Genomic DNA, 18,808 nt, shown 5'->3' on the forward strand with positions numbered 1-18,808 from the left:
CACGAGTTGGCAAAATAAACATTCTTAAAAAACTTTCTACAACTGTTTTTATTGAAAATTTAATAAATAATCTGTTAAAAGTAATCATGTCTGTATCTATATTATGCTGAGGATATTTAATATTGTATCAGTTGTATTGCAATTATGATGTAATTGATGAATAAATAAATGTGAAATTAATAAATAATTGAACAAAAAATGTAATTCAGTTATAAAGCAGCGAATTTAGTAAAAATAACATTTTTGACAAAGGTAGGTAATTTGAAATAAACTTTCATGTTTCTTAGTTTTAAAATTGTTTTACAATTATTTTATCACTCGGATATAATATGCCAAATAAGGAGTAAAATCTTTGTGTAAATTGTATGAATTTTCTTTATGCATTCAAATATATAATTTTATTGTAATAATTACCAAATAAAAATTATTTAACAATTTAATTTTTTAGAGTTCCTAGAAAGCCAATGAATACATTATTTCATAAAATTTTCTTTAGTGTAATATCTTGACATGTAAAAATGACATAAAAATAAAACCAGTATTTCTTTATAATCATTTATTTCACTGTACAGAGATCATTAGCAACAATCTTATCTTCCAAAATTAAATGACACCTAAAAGTTTCTTCCAAACAAATTTTTTTTACAGGTACATATTGAAACTTATATTTTATTTGGGATCTCGTTGACTAAAGGAAACGGATTTCCCTGTAATTAGCGCCATACAATGCTTCTTGCAAAGAAGCCAGCAAGTACGTGTCACTATTGAAAACATAAGACGTATTTGACTGGTTTGACAAGTTCCTTAAACTGCTAGAAAAAGATCCACTCACACAGACCTGCTCAAAATAAACCAGATTGCAAATTTCCTAAGTTATTGTGAGGAATCGGCAACAAAACAACACTGGACGTTTTGCACACATTATAAACAATGAAAATATTGACCATTGCAATTTCCTTGCTAACTATCTCTGTATAAAGATTCTCTTTTGATTACGAATATTTTAAAAGACATAAAATAATATTTCAATAATTTGAACAAAAAAATTTACTAAAATTATGAAATAATTTCGTATAACAAATTGAATACAACAATAGTGTATATCTGATTACCATCTACCACTTGGTCAAATGTGTTGATGATCAGCGGCAAATACATTTTTGTAATTCCTCCCATCGTACATCATCTCTGCTAGAACCTGTAGCCATGTCCCGACGAACCATCTGGTATGCGTCTTGTAGACTGCAGATCCGAGTCAGATCTTTTATAGCCACTTGCTCCTCGGCCAGCAGGCATAGCACCAGTCTTGTATCGTTTGTTATCACCACTAGAATTGCTAGAAGGTGGGCGATGATCTTCTTTTACAGCCTCATGGGATGCATCAGTTCTGGACGTACCTTGCATTGCCAACATCTGTAGCAAAGCTGCCTTCACACCTGGGGTGGCATAATTGTTTTTATCTTCCTCCTTTTCAGGAGAGTCTGGTGGAGGAGGTCCTAATGGTGTCGGAGGCTTCCAGGAAGAACGTGATCCTCCTTCACTACCACCACCAGAATCAGACGAGGCTCGTGAACTTCCGTAACTAGGTCCATGATTACTAGTATTAAAATCGGCTAACATCCCATAGGGCCCGGTGCTTGAATGCCCTCCAGTTCTTTCCGTGCCAGAATCATTCTCCCTTCTTCTCTCCTTTGAGGGAGCCCTTCCAGGAGTACTAGAATCAGACTGAGAATTCGGGTTCTCAGCTTTTTTAATGGCAGTCTCTGTGACGGCAGCGGCGCTCTTCAACTGTTTGTTCAAATTTTCCAGTAGTTTAATCGTGGTTGCATCTACCTTCATGTTCAATGCTTTTCCCAATTGGTGGACATTCATTTCGGGATGAGTTTGCAGTAACCCCAGAAGCTTAGTGATGGTCTTTTGCGTGGCATCATCACTAGCATTTGAATCCTCCTGTGCTGCTGCTGATGTAGTAGGTTGAGGAGTTACACTTTTGGAGCTGGATACATCTACATCACTTATACCTGGTATTGGAACATTATCGTCAGTTGTAAGGCCTAGACCCGCGTCTTTTCTTTGCTGATGCAAAGACTTGCTGGAACTGCTGGATGATTGTTGACTTTTTTCTAATCTTTCCATTCTCCGCTTCTTCTTACTCCACAACTCATGACAATCCTGCCAAGTTGGTAGACTACAGAGAAACCAAAAACACATTTGAAAAAAAAAACTTGAAAAATAAAAACACTAACAACAAAATTATGACAGACCTTGTGGTTAGAAATCTTAGTATGAGCTTACTTTGGTGGTGGTATCTTCTTTGGATCAATAGATTTCAACCAGGGGCAGTCAAGAGCCTCAACAGCCTGGATCCTCTTGGCAGGATCCAATGTCAACATCTTATCCAATAGATCCAAGGCATTACGTGGTAACCTGCAGTAATAACACATACCATACAAGTGTGTTGTCATCCACACAAACATCTTACAAATTGTAAACATATTAAAAACTGAACAAATGTTATACTCTACTTACAAAATCCAAAAACATATTTTTAGATAAAACAGCTCACTCCATCCCTGCTACAATGTTATATTAAATCAACAGTATTCGATTATTGGTACAATAAACAGAATTAATATAAAAATTGTTAGTGGAAAAATCATTTAGTATGTACTTACAAGGCGAATTCATCTCTAAGTCTGCGTGAGTACTGTTTCTTAGGCTTGATGGTGTTAAAGAAAGGTAGTTTAATGACCTCCGGCCAAACTGCAGGGCTAGGTGATCCGCAAACTCTACTTATAAGGTCTAACTGAGCTATTTCCTGATTCGCCTGAAAGATTGGCTTTCGTGTGAATAGCTCTCCCAGAATGCATCCACAGCTCCAGACATCAATTGATGGTCCGTACCTCTCCTCCCCAAGGAGTAACTCAGGAGGTCGATACCACAATGTGATCACCTTGTTTGTGTATGGACGTGACTTATCGTCTGCGTGATAAAGTCTTGCTAGACCAAAATCAGCTAATTTTATTTCACCCTGAAATTGGTAAGAGCTAATGCTATTCAAACTAGTCGAAGATTCATTAAGAATAATTAAACAGGACATTTCATATCCATTTTACTAATAGTCGAGTATAAATTTAAAGCAACATAAATATCAGAGGGACAAAAAGAATGTTTACAAATTGTTTTAAAAGAAATTATTTTACTTTAATAATAACAGTAATATATGTGTTATATTTATTTGTTATACAAACATTTTGTAATGAAAACTATTTTTAGTAAAGTTACGTTTGCGGTTCCAAAATGAAATAAAGTATGGTTGAGAATGTCTCAAGATTTCGGTTGTTATGTTACAACCGTCTTCTGGAGAAAAGTTTTGCAAACCTTTAAAAAATAATGAAAATTATTTCATTTATTTTTCTTACAGTATAAGTTAAAACACAAGATTGAAATTTGAATTAGTCCAAGAAAAATAATAAAAAATTGACTGACCTTATTATTTAATAATATATTAGAACATTTGATATCTCTATGTAGAAAGTTTTTCTTATGACAATATGCTAAGCCATCCAGAAGCTGCTTCATGTAACTTCGTATATGCTCTTCATGAAAGTTGACCAAGCCCGACTCTAATAGACCCATTAGGTCATGGTCCATGTATTCAAACACTAAGTAGAAGGCACCTAAAAACAAACATACAAATACCAGTCAATGGAATTAGGAGACCTACAGTATGGAAAAGATGTAAAATTGAATCGCTTCACACAAAGTAGAAACAATTCAAACCACTAATTTCTCTGAAGTGAATTCGTAGCAGAAAGAGAGGGATTTGAAGGATGGAAACATGAATATGACGTTTTAGATTCATGCAAACAAATTCGCCTAGTGATAATGATAATAATGATAATCGGCTTTAACTGAGAATTAATTTTAAGTTCACAGAGGTTCCAATTTAAAGCACGAGAGGATATTTACAAAAACATCTTAGGCATCGGAGTCTATAGTCAACAATGCCTTGCATTGTTGATGTTAGCAGCCTGTTGTACATTTTCACTTTTAGACCCTGTAGTGGAGAGTATAAATTACATTATCAGGATTTTTCCCCCTTTGCACCAAGATTTAAATCTCAAGACCTGAAGGTGGTATGAATTCAACATTTGATGCTAACCTTTATCTTTTCTAAAATCCAATGCATCTTGCTTATCTGTAACTATTTCACGCAAGTTGACAATACTTGGATGATTGAGCTGACGCAAGATCTTTATCTCCCGTATCGCCGTGATTGGGAAACCTTCCTTTTCGTTGTCTAATCTCACTTTCTTTAAGGCAACCATCTCCTCTGTTAAAAACAAAATTGAATGTTTTTATAGACCGCATTCCATGATTTAATATTTCATTAAAAAAAAAACCATGGGTGGAAATATGCAGTGTTACGTAAACCAATCATTGCTTCCTTACTGTAGATACAAAGGGGACACTGTGGGTCCATAAAGTATTCCTTAATAGTTCTACTGTATCCTAAATTCTGGAATTCAAATGTTGCGCAAGTCATATTTTTTTAACACTTTAAATAGAGAAAGATTGAGAATTTATGAGTGATATAGTCTTATACAGTAAGAGAGGGTTAATAGTACATGACCTGTCATATGTATTTTATGTTACAACCAAACCTAAGAATTATGGATGCAATTTATATTGGTGGAGGGTGAAATTACAAAGTAGGTTTACATCAAATTTTAGCATTTATCATTAACCCAGCCATTTAATGGTAGTCATCCATCATTTTTTAATTATGATCTTTCTTGTTGTAGACGTCCACTTTATTTTCATTTTTTTTTCTGTTTCCCACCCCTTAGCTACATTCCATAATAATCACCTGTGTGTTTATCTTTAGCTTTGTACACTTGTCCATAGGTACCTTCACCCACTGGTGCAATGATGTTGAAAACATCAACACACCTTTCTCCCCACTCAGTCTCTTTGGCAGCTCTTAGTTCTCTTTGTACCTTTCGGTTCCTCCAAGATGGCACTGTCTCTTTCTTCTTTTTAACTTTGGGGTTAACAACATGGGCTACCTTTGGTGGCCTTTCTTTAGCTTTGGAAGTGTGTTCTTTAACTGGAGGTGTTCTTTCTTTAGTTCCCAATGACGGAGGTAGAGGTAAACCCATGATTTTATTAACAGTCTTGTCATCTTTTGACCGTTTTGTTGGAACAACTGGTTCTCGTTCTTCATCAGACAAGGATGTTGATGAAGAAGACGACATTGGCGTATTCTCCTTCTTCCCAATGACAGGTGGGAAAGGAAGATCAGGTAGGGTTGGTATATGTCCACTTGGTGGCGCTGTCTTTGGAGTTTTTTTTGGTGTGCCTAATTCCTTTAGCATTTCTTCCTTTTTAACCCCCTTTGTTATTATAAGGTTATCCATGTGCCTCGAGCTACCTCTTGCAACAACTTTGTTAGTTTGTTCTTCAATGTTAAGGGCCATTTTATCTGGAATAGGCTCGGGTTTAATATCATTTTTAATAGTAACTTTAATAGGAGAGTCTGCATATTTAGTTTCTGGTTTCTTTTGTACCATTTCTAATTTATCACCACCTTCCTTTGGTGGTGCTTTTAAATGGTGGTGACTTGTTTTTTTATTCATGTTTCTTTTACTGATTAATTCAGCTGCCAATGTTGACGCGAAACTTTTGTCACCATCATCTGGACTTCTCCGCCGGGATCTGATTGATGGTGATCTAGACCTGGAATGGTAGCCATGATTTAGCCGGTTACGTCTAGAACTGTGAATGAGAACATTAAGCATCCAAAGGTATAGTTATAAATAAGGAATAAAACAAACCAGAAGAATAAAAATAGTCAACAATATTTTATATAAAACATTAATCAAAATAAAACAATCACAAACTTTCATCAATATTAATATCAATAACAAATAGATTGTTAAAAATCCTGCAAACAAATTAAATTGTTCAACCTCCTACCTGATATCTGGGGACCTCGGTGAGTCAGGGCTTCTTCGTCGCGGACTAGGAGAATGTATTCTGTTATATGCCATTGGTGGTGAATGACGGGATTTAAAAGGAGGACTTGGACTCCGACGTAAAGGTCGCCTAGGAAGTTCATGCCTCCTTTCATCAGAGGATGTTGGTCTATAAGCACGTGGTTGTTCGGGAGAAGGGCTGTATCGATATGCCCGTGGTGGTTGTTGTTGTTGTTCTACTGGGGACATCTTTCTTTTTGATGAAGATGATGGTCGTGATCGGTGACCATGACTACTACTACTACTTTTACCTTTAGCAGCTTGACTGCGTTTATGCATTTTTATTAGAGTTCCTGGCGATAAACTTCCTCTCCTTGAACGCGACTTCTCGACTTCAGGAGAAACAGGCGCTGGTGAGTTCTGCCATTGGAAGTTGTCTTCCTCACTACTAATATCGTCATATTCAACTAGTTTTGTCACTTTCTGTAAAAGTATCTTGTCCTTTTTATGACGAGATGGACGAGGCTTCTTATGTTTTTTATGTCGTGTTGACGATGATGGGCTTGGCCTATGATGTGGACTTCGGCTTCTGCGCCGGGTGCCACGAGAACTAGGCATTCTTGATAATTCACTGAAAGAAGAAAATGAAAGTCTGTAAAAATATATATACATAAAATGTTGTTCCCAAATCCAACGCCTAAATTTTACAGTATAAAGATTTTGGAATTAAAATTCTTGAAATATCATCTGTTTGTTTATTTTGTTTTCTATAATATTTCCTGTGTGATAATTCTAGAGCAGTACTATAAGAGTCGCTTAACTCAAGTTAAATTATATCATAATACATTAAAAAACTTATTTATGTAGGCTAGCAACATTTTGAAGGCAAACATTTTACAAAAAATACATGACATTCTTTATGCTTTACCAAAAGGAAAAACATATAAACATAAAATAACTTAAAACCAGATGAATTTTTTAAGAGAAAATGGGACAAAAGTTTGCGCAGATTACTGTATTTTGACACCTTTTTGTCAAGCCTATCAAATTTCAATTTGAAAAGGTTGGAGGGTATAACCCGGTTATTTCCCTTAAAGATATTTCAATGCGATTGCAAGCAAGAAGACCACCTGATTATCAATCCGAAAAGTTCTTTAGTGACTGCAGTAAACATACAGTAATGTTTACCAAATAATTTGTTCATTTTTTTCATTTCATAAACACACATTGTCTTTACACACACAACTCATTAATGCTTTTTTAATGTGAAATTGGTTAAAGTTCAAAAGCATGTGCTGGTATTTGCCAAGTTAAAATATTCAATAGTGGACACAAGTGAGTGATAGCATATTAGTGACGACCCCGATCTAATTGTAAATGCACAATATTAATTTCCTTTTACAGTACAAATTGTCAGGCCAGTTTTTTTTATGGAGATCATTAACTGGTTGCACTCAGATGCTGGCAAACATAGACTTCAAACTTTTTGATTAATTGGATGAGCTTTCAACAGTCGTATTGAAGATTTTTTTTCCAGTTATTCATGTAGCGGCTTGATGTAACAAATACCGATTATAATTTTAGGCCACTAGTATCAGTTTTGTATGCGACCATATGTGCCTGGCTATTGATCAGGTTCGCTTTTAAAAAAGTTATCAATTCAAAAATTCTGTTACAAGTCTAGAGAATAGCCTAGATGATGAAGTAAAGGCATGGACAAAATAATACAGGAGGTCTACATACAGGTACGTAGGTCCTTTAGCCAAGGCCTAAACTAAACAAACTTTGTAAATGACCGACTTTAAAAAAAAAATTCATACATTTTTTTCTTAAAGGTACAAACAAGAATATAGACTAGTAGCTAGGCCTAGACTTATTGTATGAGCTACGAATATATTAATAGGCCCTTAGCTAGGCCGACTTAACTACCCAACTAGCCTAATTACTAAGGCTACAATAAAACGCTAGGCTAGCTAGCCGTTACCGCTAGCTAGACTAAAAACACACTATATAAAAATTATTACGTTATAGTTTAAAGACCCCTTCCCTGCAATTTTGGACGTTTTTTGGAAAATAATACATATATATCACTTTAAAAACATTAAACCATGTCATTCCTTGTCTTAAATGTACGTTTTATGGTAAATTATGATAAAAAGTGAGAAACAATGCACTACCTAAGTAGCTCGCGGCGATCGACCTCTCGTGGACGGTCTTAGGCCTAGCCTAGCTAGGCTTAGTTTTGTAGGCCTAGCTGGTAAACATCGATAACGTACGAACATCGTACGCTAGCTATATACCTAGCCTGACGTTGTATAGTTGCTGCATTAATTGTCTTTCTATTTTTGCCAGACTCCGTTGATACAAATTGGGGAAAACCCGGTATTTTCGCTGAAAAGTTAGGAGTCTTCTATTTGTTTTGGCTTTACGATCGATCGAAAAGTGGGCGAATTACAGGTGAAAAACAAAAATATCAATCCGCGCGCAATGCATTTTGGGATTTATAGCGGGCCGCTATAATTATTAGAATCGATTTATTTTTCACATTTTTAACCGTTTAAAGACGAAAAAAGTTATCGCAATAGGACCATATAGTATTATTTTTACATTAAATATAGTTTGTGATCTTAAATTAGATCTAAAAAACGTAGGGAATGGGGCTTTAAGACAGGTAGGACAAATGTTTACTGTATGTATAATGTATTAATTATTAATTAACTACCTATAAAATGGGCTGCTTCTTAAAATGTTGAGCTCGATGCCGGTGAATCCATGAAATCAATTTTATTGACAAAAAAGTCAAATGCCCTGCAGGAGAATCAGTGACATTTTTTTTACCAAAATGTTTTGCTTCAGCCTTCTCTGAAAATGTTTGAGCAAATTCTTGATTAGCTTAGCTCTGTATGTAAGCGCAGTAACCCTGCAACTACTTGGTCCTAGGCTATCAGAATGTGGCGACCACGCACGGCGGATACAACTAGGCCTAATCACTAGGCTACCCCGAAGCAGTTTTCCAGCCTCCCTCTCAAATTGTTCTCTCTGTAGTTGAGTTAGGCTCGGCTCTTACCTACACAGCAATTTTCGATTGTCTTTATTGTCAAGTATTTTCACAAATTATTTCCAAATACGTCTTCTGTTTATAGTATCCAATAAATTAGTCAAATTCAGCAACAAACAAACGTATGAAATGTACTTGATTCATGACATTTTCCAATTAATTTCCAATGAAAAAAAACCCCGAAATCTTGTCTTGTTTCTCGTTACATTGGGTCGGTAAAAAACCGTAATTTCTGCTTGTAAATTATGTAAATATGAGACAATATTTCTCTCGCCGTACTCCTCTATGTTGATTGTTCATTTTAAATCACTTATATATTATATTTATTGCTGATTTTCGTGATAAAATTCGATTTTTTGTCTTAAAATTTTGATTCTTAATTTCCTTACAGTCTAGTCAGCAATTTCAGGAACTCAGAAGGATTGTGGGTTGGAAAACTTCGCCTACGTAGATGAATGACGTCATAGATATGGTTCCCGGTGTTTTCCCAGGGTCGTTTTCACGTTTTTGACCCTAAAACTAGCATTTTTCATTTTTATATGAACATTTACAATAATGTCAAGTATCAAGCAAGTAAAAGGTATTGAGATACACATTGTACTTTTAATATTATTATTAGTATTTATAGGTAATCTGCCAAAGATAGGCATAGGCCTAGACTTATTTAGTTAGCCCTAGGCCTTCCTTATCACCAGCACTATCATAGTCTTTTGAATTGTTTTTGGTGCCTGGAAAACGAGGAATTGCAGTATAGGGTAGGCTAGGCTAAAAGTTTGTACATGGTTTATTAATATTGTACGGCAATGTATGTATATATATGTATTTAATTTTCTCAGTGTATCTATCATTAACTATTGAATATTATTAATTAATTAAGAAGAGTTTAATTCAGATTCATTCAGCGTTAATTTTTCAAAACCTTTTCTTTCATATGATAGCTGTGGACTCGAGCACAGCAAGACGGATACAACTCAAGCTTGAGCAGCCAGTGCAAGGTATTAATGCACTAGACCTACAGGGATCTGGAGACAAAGATCATGTGGTAGTTGCTGGAAGAAATGGTAAAGCCATCTCATTCTCTTTTTCATTTAATTCCATGCAGGATGCCCAACAAAGCCTCCCCAATAGATCTAAAATGCATCTAACAGGAGCCAATCCTGATTTGGTTTGCTGAGATGACGTCCAAACTGTGCTGTGTTTGAGGAGGCCCTCTAGTTAGTCGATCTGCGACAGGTTAAAATGCCTCACCAGTTATATACAGTATCTCTAGAATCTAGATAAACCCACCATATGACATTATGAGTAATAATTTTCAATTACAATTGTTTTATTTTTCAGTATTCAAAATCTTTAAAGTTGAGAATAATCGCTTTACAGAGAAGATGGATTTAAGAGTGGGCAAAATCAACTTGAATCTAAGCTGTACCGATGTAGTCTGGCATCCCTCACAAGGTACTGATTGACCATTGAAAACATTTTCCAAAAACCTCATTTGACAGCACAATCATATACAAGGCTTAGCACATTATACTTTACATAAATGTAGAGAACTTTATTACTTGCTAAATTCACTCTGTTTCATGTTACTTTAGCAAATATTTTGGCAAGCTGTGCAACGAATGGAGCTGTTTTAACGTGGAACCTAGAGAACATGCGTAGGTCAAAGCAAGATAAAGTATTGACGGACCATTCACAGACTGTAAATAAAGTCTGTTTTCATCCCAAAGAACCTGACATCATGTATAGTGGTTCCAATGATCAAACAGTCCGCAGCTTTGTAAGTTTTTGTCATATACAGTAGCATTATAGCAAGGATTATTTAAATGATAAATGCTGCCCTTTTATATGCATATCCAGGGGTTAGCTAAAATTACATTACAAACTATTTTTTACAGACTATCAATATTATTATGTTAACGCTCCCCTGTTAAATAATTCCTAGATAGGCACCAGATTTTCATTTTAAAATTCATTTTCAGGATCTGCGACAACCAGCAGAAACGGCGTGTGTAGCAGTGTATAAAGCTCAAGACCGTGTTCGTTATGTAGAGTACGATCCTCATCACTATTTCAACTTTGCCTCAGCGACTGAAGCAGGCAACATCATGGTTTGTTTGTTTGTTTATTAAATTTTCCACACACATCAAATAATACAGTTGTACATTCGAATAAAACATAGATTAATTATAAGTTAGATTAAGAGAAACATGAGTGGATGGAGGTCAAATAAGTTCAAAGAACTTTAGGGCTGACCCCCATGGTAACAATGTTTATTACGAAATATTAATAAGTCAAATATTAAAAAATAAACTTCATAAAAATATACTACTCTATGTGATAATATTTGTAGTATAATTAATTAGGAAATTTATTCTAAAGAAATATTTAATTAATTCATTTTTATATTTAATTTATTTTCAAGATATGGGATTCCAGACGGACGGATAAATATATACTTCAATACACAACGCATTTTGGGCCAACGTTTGGAATCGCTTGGCACCCAGACGAAAAAAACAAGTTAGCAACCTGTGGCAGAGATAAATCTATTAAGGTTTGTTAAGATATATTATGGTTATCAGGTGTTTCCAGGGAAAGATTAGTGGCTGCATTTGTGCGAAACTAAGCTAACCGTTTTCTTAATATTTATGTTTTTTGCACACTCTCTACCATGGTAGTGAATAATCTCTAGCCCAGGATCTACTCTTGTGCTCAATGTCCATTTACCCCAGTATCCTACCCTTGGCCTTTGAAAAGCAAATTATTTGCTACTAATAAAGGATGAAAAGCTGTTAAATTACCCTATATGATCAAGTATAATCCCATGCTTCAGAGTATAGTCCCACCCTCTTATGTTAGATACATTATGGACATAAGAATTTTATACATTGTTAATGCAGTCCGAATATAATCTCACCCCTAACCCTAACTCAAATGTCTTACCCATATCCCCATGCGACTATACTTGGTCATATAAGGTAATAATGGCGAAATCAATATGTTTATATATTCTGAATAGAACTGTAGCTCCTCAAACATAATAGAAACTCAACATTTCTATTCAGAACCATTTATATGTGGTGTATACCGCATCATTATATTATCATTTAAATTAATTAAATTTTTGTCTATTAATATAGATTTGGAAGTGGGATGGTTATAGTTTAATACAGGAACATGTGATCAACACATTTGCACCAGTTTCCAATATCAAATGGCGTTCTCAAAAAAAGTACCACATCACAAGCTGTTCTTTAAACATAGATAGAAGTATTTACATTTGGGATGTTCGCCGCCCTTTCATCCCGTTGGCTTTGTTTGAAGAACATAAAGACGTAGTTACAGGTATGAAATGCCAATTGACATGTTGTTTCAGGTATGGAATGCCAATTGACATGTTGTTTCAGGTATGGAATGCCAATTGACATGTAGTTACAGGTATGGAATGCCAATTGACATGTAGTTTCAGGTATGAAATGCCAATTGACATGTTGTTTCAGGTATGGAATGCCAATTGACATGTTGTTTCAGGTATGGAATGCCAATTGACATGTTGTTTCAGGTATGGAATGCCAATTGACATGTTGTTTCAGGTATGGAATGCCAATTGACATGTAGTTATTTATTACGTTTGTTTACCAATATTTTGTTGTTGTTTTTTATGTGAAGGCCTTGCGTGGAGAGAAGATGCGCAGACTTTTATATCAGGGGGTAAAGATAGTATGCTAATACAACATGTGTTTAAAGATGGGAAGAAACCAGAACAAGATGCTGTGAGTATAAATAATAATAAATAGTCATCTACTTTGTATAAAGACACACAACATTGCATGTTCAATTTGTTTTCTACTACAAAATAAATAAATGTAAATGTGTGGGAATAACCTGAGCTGAATTGAGCATAGATGTTGACAGCACATAAAGTAACTTTCTTCTCTCCTAAGGGTCCCTTTATGTCAAATGGCAGGAGATGAATGGACCAGTATACCAGGGAAACCCCCTACTCTTTCAAAATAATGAATGAAAGTTTTTTAAAGTGCACACAAGCCAGATGTGTACACTGGATCTCTTCTTGTTCTACCACCAAGTCAAGGAGTGCTGTTGGGATAGCTAGCTAGCTACATTGCCCATGCCTTAACTGCTCGGCCACTCAACCTCGACAAACTGCTAAATATAAATTGTTACTTTATCATTTTTATTTTAGAGTCCAGTTGGTGTTGGGATGAACATCTATGGTACAATCTGTCAAGCCGTCAGCAGGCATGCATTCAAACCAGACACTGCCTCTTCCAGTTATCAGAACACCCGCCGTCCAATGTCTTTCCAAAAGCATGACACTGTTCCTCAAACCAAAGATTTCGAAAGCAAAATTTTTGTATATGACACAATAGATGATAAGGTATCTTTCTTATGTATACTTTTAATAGCATGTAATTCAATAGAGGATATCTCTGACGAATGATTGGGTTTAGAACTAAAGCTCTGTCTACACTATCTAACTAGTATGACCAAAAAAGTGTGATGTATCCAAATATGGTAGATATGACATCATCATGTCCATATATGGGAACATCACATTTTTTGTCACATAAAGTTTGATAGTGTAGACAGAACTTAAGGCAAGTGTTCGCAAAGGGAATTAAAAGCAACATGAAGAAACCCTCCCTATGAGTTGTTGTTATTATCTGTGCTCTCTTTGTTATAGGCTCATCCCTGCATAATATCCAGGCCCACTAACAATTAGTTTTTGACATAATTCCACACTTCAATTAAGTGTCCAAGGCAGGTTGGCTTATACTCTGTCAGTACTTGTATTGGTTAAAAAGTAACCGTCTTCATAGAGACATCTGGTAGCCATTGACATAAAGTTGGCATTTGGATTAATGCTATTTAAGTGTACACAATATTTTCTTGAGGGTGACATACCACATTGCAATACTCTTTTTCGACAATTTGAATACAAACTCATACATTTTTACAAATATAAATATTTTCTGTGATTTTTTTCTTCAGTTTCCGGAAATATTTTTAGAGACTGCAAAGGGTTATAAATTGAGAGGTGTTCCTTTTGAGCAGCTATGTGAGCATAATGCAAAGATTGCTCAGAGTTTGAGTCGCCACCAAGTTGCTCAGACATGGCTCATGCTCAAGACGTTCTACACCGAGTCATCAAGCACGATTAAGAAACCAGTTCCGACATTTGGAAAAGTCACAATATTGGAAAACTCAAAGGGTTTGGGAGAATCTGAGAAAGGTAAAATTATCCATGTCACGATTTTCTTTAATATATTTTATAGTAGAGACTGAGAGGCTACTATGTTCTTTTTTACTCCATATGTTTAAAATAAAATGCCCCATAAAAATATGTACCTTAAACTGTTAAAATTTATTTACTTACCACCACCAAATATTTTGTATAAATACATCTAATGAGAAAAGGATATACTATACTACGACTGTATTATGATAAATAAGGCAGCATTGCCTTGAATGGTTATAATGTTATAATATCCCATGATATTTGTTAGACCTTTGGCCTTAAATTATAATATCAAATTTGTATAATAAAAATATTCAATTTGAATCAAAATAATAATATTAACACATTACACACTTTATATAGATCTAAGCAAATCGATGGATAAAAAGTTTGACCCTTTGCCTTTAACTATAATATTAAATGTGTATAATGTTGAATTTGAACCAAAACAATAACACTATTACAACACTTTCTATCACAACAGATCTAAGCAAAGCGATGGATAAAAAGTTATCGTTAACAACGTTAGGTGGATTAGACTCGACCACTGCTATTACGTCTGATGAATCACAGAGCGATAGCGAGTTGGACCCTAGCAACAGTACCTTTGTTCAGACGAACCATAAGGACAACCAGCACCAACAAGGAAGTTTTTTCTATCAAGAAAGCGACGACGATGATGAGTATGGTGAGATCCAAGGCACGGATGGACAGGACGACTTTGACCTGCCCTCAGAAGCTGTTCAACAACGCCATGAACTCATTGACAGGTAGCCTACAATATTTGATTCATTTATATCAGTACTCACCACACCAACATTAAAGAATAAATGAATAAATAATAATTTGTTGATGTATATTGCAAAATCCATCAAATAAATGTTCAAATGACACCACAATATTATTCTAAAATAATAAAATATTTCGTAAAAAAACTAGTTTAACAAAAAAAAGTGTGATGTACCCAAATATAGTAGTAATATGTCATTGTGTCCATATATGCCGAACATTTTTTTGTCACATAAAATTTGATAGTGTAGACAGGAGCTTAAAGGCCAGGTACGGGCAAAAAATTTCTATTGATCATACATTCCAATAATTATCGATCTATAGTTTCCCCTATGTTTCATAATTTTTGGGATTTTATTTGTGTTACAGGAGCTTGTTGAAAATTAGCACTTTCATATCAGTGGGGGGATAGTTCAAATTACACAGTAAAATCTCTATTCTTTTGTACACAATTTTTTAAAATAGAGAGGCATTTTAAAAAGCTATGAAAAATAAACGGTGTGGTAAAAAATGTTATCAGATGACTAAATATAGGTAATATAACTTGAATTTTACATGTCTGGTATTTTTATTCAACTTCAGAATTTTATTTTCATGCAATAGCAAAAATTATCCACCGTATATCCACCATCTTTTTTCACCTTTTAGGGAGTCACCAGACATGTTATTACATTATGTTAACTACCTAACTACTGAAAAAAAGTCTTCTTGTTTTTTTTGGCAGAATTTTGCCAAATTTTGTATTTGACCATATTAGGGGAAATTCATGGTTTTTCGTCTTGATTTCTGTTACAAATATTTGATTTATGTACAATTAACCAAATATTATATTTAAAATTCATGCCTGTACCTGAGCTTTAAGAATGCAAGGTAATTGCAACATTGAAGTATTATGTGGTAACGTTTTTCATATTTTGCTGAAATAATTCTTTTGATATGCATTTTTTTTCCTATTTCAGACCATTATCACCAACTTTATCAAGGGACCGGTCTAGACCAGAGTCTCCCATAAGGTAATGTGTTAGCATGTTTGAACAACAATTCCGCACTAAAGTCTTTATGATTTTGATATTTTAGTAAAAAAATAAATAATTATTAGCCAAAAATAGATACATTATGTAGAGTTTTAATTTACAATATTTTAATTTCTAGTACTGAGGAAACTGAGGTGTCAAACGTAGTGATTTCAAAGTTATCAGAAACTGTGATACCCTCTTACAAGTCAAACTTTTCTGGACTACAGTTGATGGCCAAGTATCAGCCTATCATTGTGGACATGTTGAAATTCTATGCTGAACAGGTTAATGCTTTTAACTATATCTATCTTGCTGACAGGTTAATTAAATGCCTTTATGCAAGTTCTATTTCTTTTGTGTGGAAAAACCATATGAACTCTAATGAATGGTGCTGTGGGCCATTTGAAGCGAGTCAAATAGCCAACCGGTTAAGGCACGGGCGCCATTTACCATACCTAAAGAGCTAATATTCGCATAGGTTCGAGGCCGACTCGCTCCTAGTTCTGGTGGTGGAACAAGTCTTCTCGGATAAGGACTATAAACCGTAGGTCCAGTGTACATAGTTAAAACCTGTGTGCACTTTAAAGAACACAGTTCATCATTCGAGATGAGTAGAGGGTTACTGGTTCACAAACTAGCCCCTGTGTCAGTGGGATTACCACCTATCTGATAGGACAGTGATTAATTTACTATTGGTGCTGTAATCCTTGGCCACATGTGCCTAAAGACATAAAACTTAAAAAATAAAAAGGTTTTTTTTTTTGGTTGAATGGCATTTTTTTCAAAAGTTGGGTGGAGGGTTGGAGATAAGGAGTGCTGGGTCAATAAGTTTGTTGAACAATTTAATCTGCAAGGTACATCCCTGGCCTCCGACGTTGCTTTATTTGTTGCTGGTAAATGATAGTAAATGATATGTACAGTAGGTTCTTCCAATTAGTATTAACATTTATATAGCCCATGTTTTTACATTAATTAATACCATTGCTTAAATTGCTTGAAATCAAATATCTTCTACTCATTCTCTTAAACTTTGGCCACAGAAAATCAATCATCATTAATAAGAACTGTTTAATTTTAATAGGGAGATGTACAAATGTCCGTTTGTGCTCTGATTGTGTTACAAGACAGGATAGAAGGAGAGATAGATGACGAGATGCAGGAGCATTGGTTTACATCGTATATTGGTAAAAATTGTTTGTAAATATTTACAAATGTCATGGGTTGAAAGTTGAGAATAATATTTAGTCTAGGTGATATATGGTGATTCGGCTCAATGTTCTTTAAAAATAGAAAATCATTTTGGCACACACGGCATGCCACACCTATACTTGAGCTGGAATCTAGATTTGAAAAAAACCTAATAAAACAAAGCTCCTGCTAGATACAAAGAAACAACTAAAGAGACTCGCATGGAATGTATACTGTAACTCTAAAGGTCTGTCTACACTATCAAACTTTATGTATGGACATGATGATGACATATCACTAACATATTTGGGCATATTACCACCATAATTGGGCACATCACACTTTTTTTTGTCAAACTAGTGTGGACAGAGCTTTACACAACAAGTTCTTGACAAACTAAATAAAAAATATATGAGAGAGTTGTGTAAGGAAAACCTAGGCATCACAAATATTGCCACAAAACATTTTACACTACATTTTTATATATATTCCTGAATAATAATAGTAATTTATATTCCAGATCTTCTTCATCGCTTCAAACTGTACACCTGTGCTAATGAAATAATTAAGTTGTCCAAGTTAGAAAAAGTTGAAAGTATGAATCAGGTGAGAGGCAAATCACATTTTAAAATTGTTTGTTGCATATAAACCCAAATAAAAAAAAAGGCAAATTACTGAAAGAAATGCCACAGCTGTTGGTATCAGTGGTCGGAAAAATGTTGAAAATGTTATGTTTTTGGAATATTCTACTTTTCAGTTGTCCACAATTATCTACACAAAATGCAATAGGTGCCAGCATGATCTAGCCACCTGTGGATGGGCTTGCAGCAACTGTAACCTGCACACAAACACTTGCTCTGTGTGGTAAGTATGACGAACATTATTACCCCTACAAATAAAATGTGTGTGAAAGCAAATAAGCCATTGAGATATTATAGTGAACTATAATATCTCTGGATAAGCACATTAGTTTGTGATATTACATAATTATTTACTAGAACTATAGGTTCTTGGCTGGGAATGGAAGAAAAGTTTTAGCTATCAAACATGTGCTATATTATGATAAGAAATTTAGATACTTGACTCCTTGATGGAGAAGGGAGTGAACATAAGAGTAGGCCTACAGAAATTAAAATATATCTCTCATTTTCTCTTTGTATTGCAGTCATCTACCTGTGAAGGGCCTGTATGTATGGTGTCAAGGATGTAGTCATGGTGGTCATCTATCGCACATTTATGATTGGTTGAAAGACAATAAAACATGCCCTACAGGATGTGGTCACTTGTGTGAATACGTTTGATTGGTCGATTCTTCCATTAATGTTGAAATAGTTCATTAATGTTGTAGCATTTAAATATATAGCACTATTATTTTGGTATAGGGAGTGTGGAAAATAAGAACACAGAACTAAATCATTTAGTAGATCTTTTTAAATAATTTTATTTGGTCAAAAGATAAATTATAATCTTGCAGAAAAAGATTTTTTTTTTCTCAAAATAAAACTATGGTATTAAA

General features: G+C 34.6%; 2 protein-coding genes across 3 annotated transcripts; one reads left to right on the forward strand and one right to left on the reverse strand.

Annotated features, from left to right (window-relative positions):
* Nucleotides 1–535: 535 nt before the first annotated feature.
* On the reverse strand, nt 536–9,442 carry LOC140059930 (uncharacterized). Its single transcript, XM_072105930.1, has 8 exons — nt 8,704–9,442; nt 5,983–6,612; nt 4,874–5,781; nt 4,166–4,336; nt 3,490–3,680; nt 2,676–3,031; nt 2,296–2,427; nt 536–2,188 (listed from the first exon to the last, which is right to left on the reverse strand). Exons 2-8 carry the CDS (start codon nt 6,597–6,599, stop codon nt 1,192–1,194), a joined length of 3,372 nt encoding a protein of 1,123 aa, XP_071962031.1. The 5' UTR covers nt 6,600–6,612; nt 8,704–9,442; the 3' UTR covers nt 536–1,191.
* Nucleotides 9,443–9,544: 102 nt separating this feature from the next.
* On the forward strand, nt 9,545–18,794 carry LOC140059953 (GATOR2 complex protein WDR24-like). Of its 2 annotated transcripts, none has more exons than XM_072105962.1 (17): nt 9,545–9,619; nt 9,978–10,100; nt 10,378–10,491; nt 10,632–10,816; nt 11,019–11,147; nt 11,462–11,593; nt 12,180–12,384; nt 12,709–12,812; nt 13,244–13,438; nt 14,053–14,293; nt 14,784–15,069; nt 16,048–16,101; nt 16,241–16,388; nt 17,186–17,288; nt 17,798–17,898; nt 18,050–18,156; nt 18,458–18,794. In XM_072105962.1, the coding sequence occupies exons 1-17, from the start codon at nt 9,595–9,597 to the stop codon at nt 18,591–18,593; spliced, it is 2,388 nt and encodes a 795-aa protein (XP_071962063.1). In that variant the 5' UTR covers nt 9,545–9,594; the 3' UTR covers nt 18,594–18,794. The 2 variants fall into 2 exon arrangements, with proteins under 2 accessions (XP_071962063.1, XP_071962071.1); XM_072105970.1 differs by having other exon boundaries at nt 17,813–17,898.
* Nucleotides 18,795–18,808: the final 14 nt, after the last annotated feature.

This window comes from Antedon mediterranea, chromosome 1, assembly GCF_964355755.1.
Source record: "Antedon mediterranea chromosome 1, ecAntMedi1.1, whole genome shotgun sequence".
In the NCBI taxonomy this organism is placed as follows: domain Eukaryota; kingdom Metazoa; phylum Echinodermata; class Crinoidea; order Comatulida; family Antedonidae; genus Antedon; species Antedon mediterranea.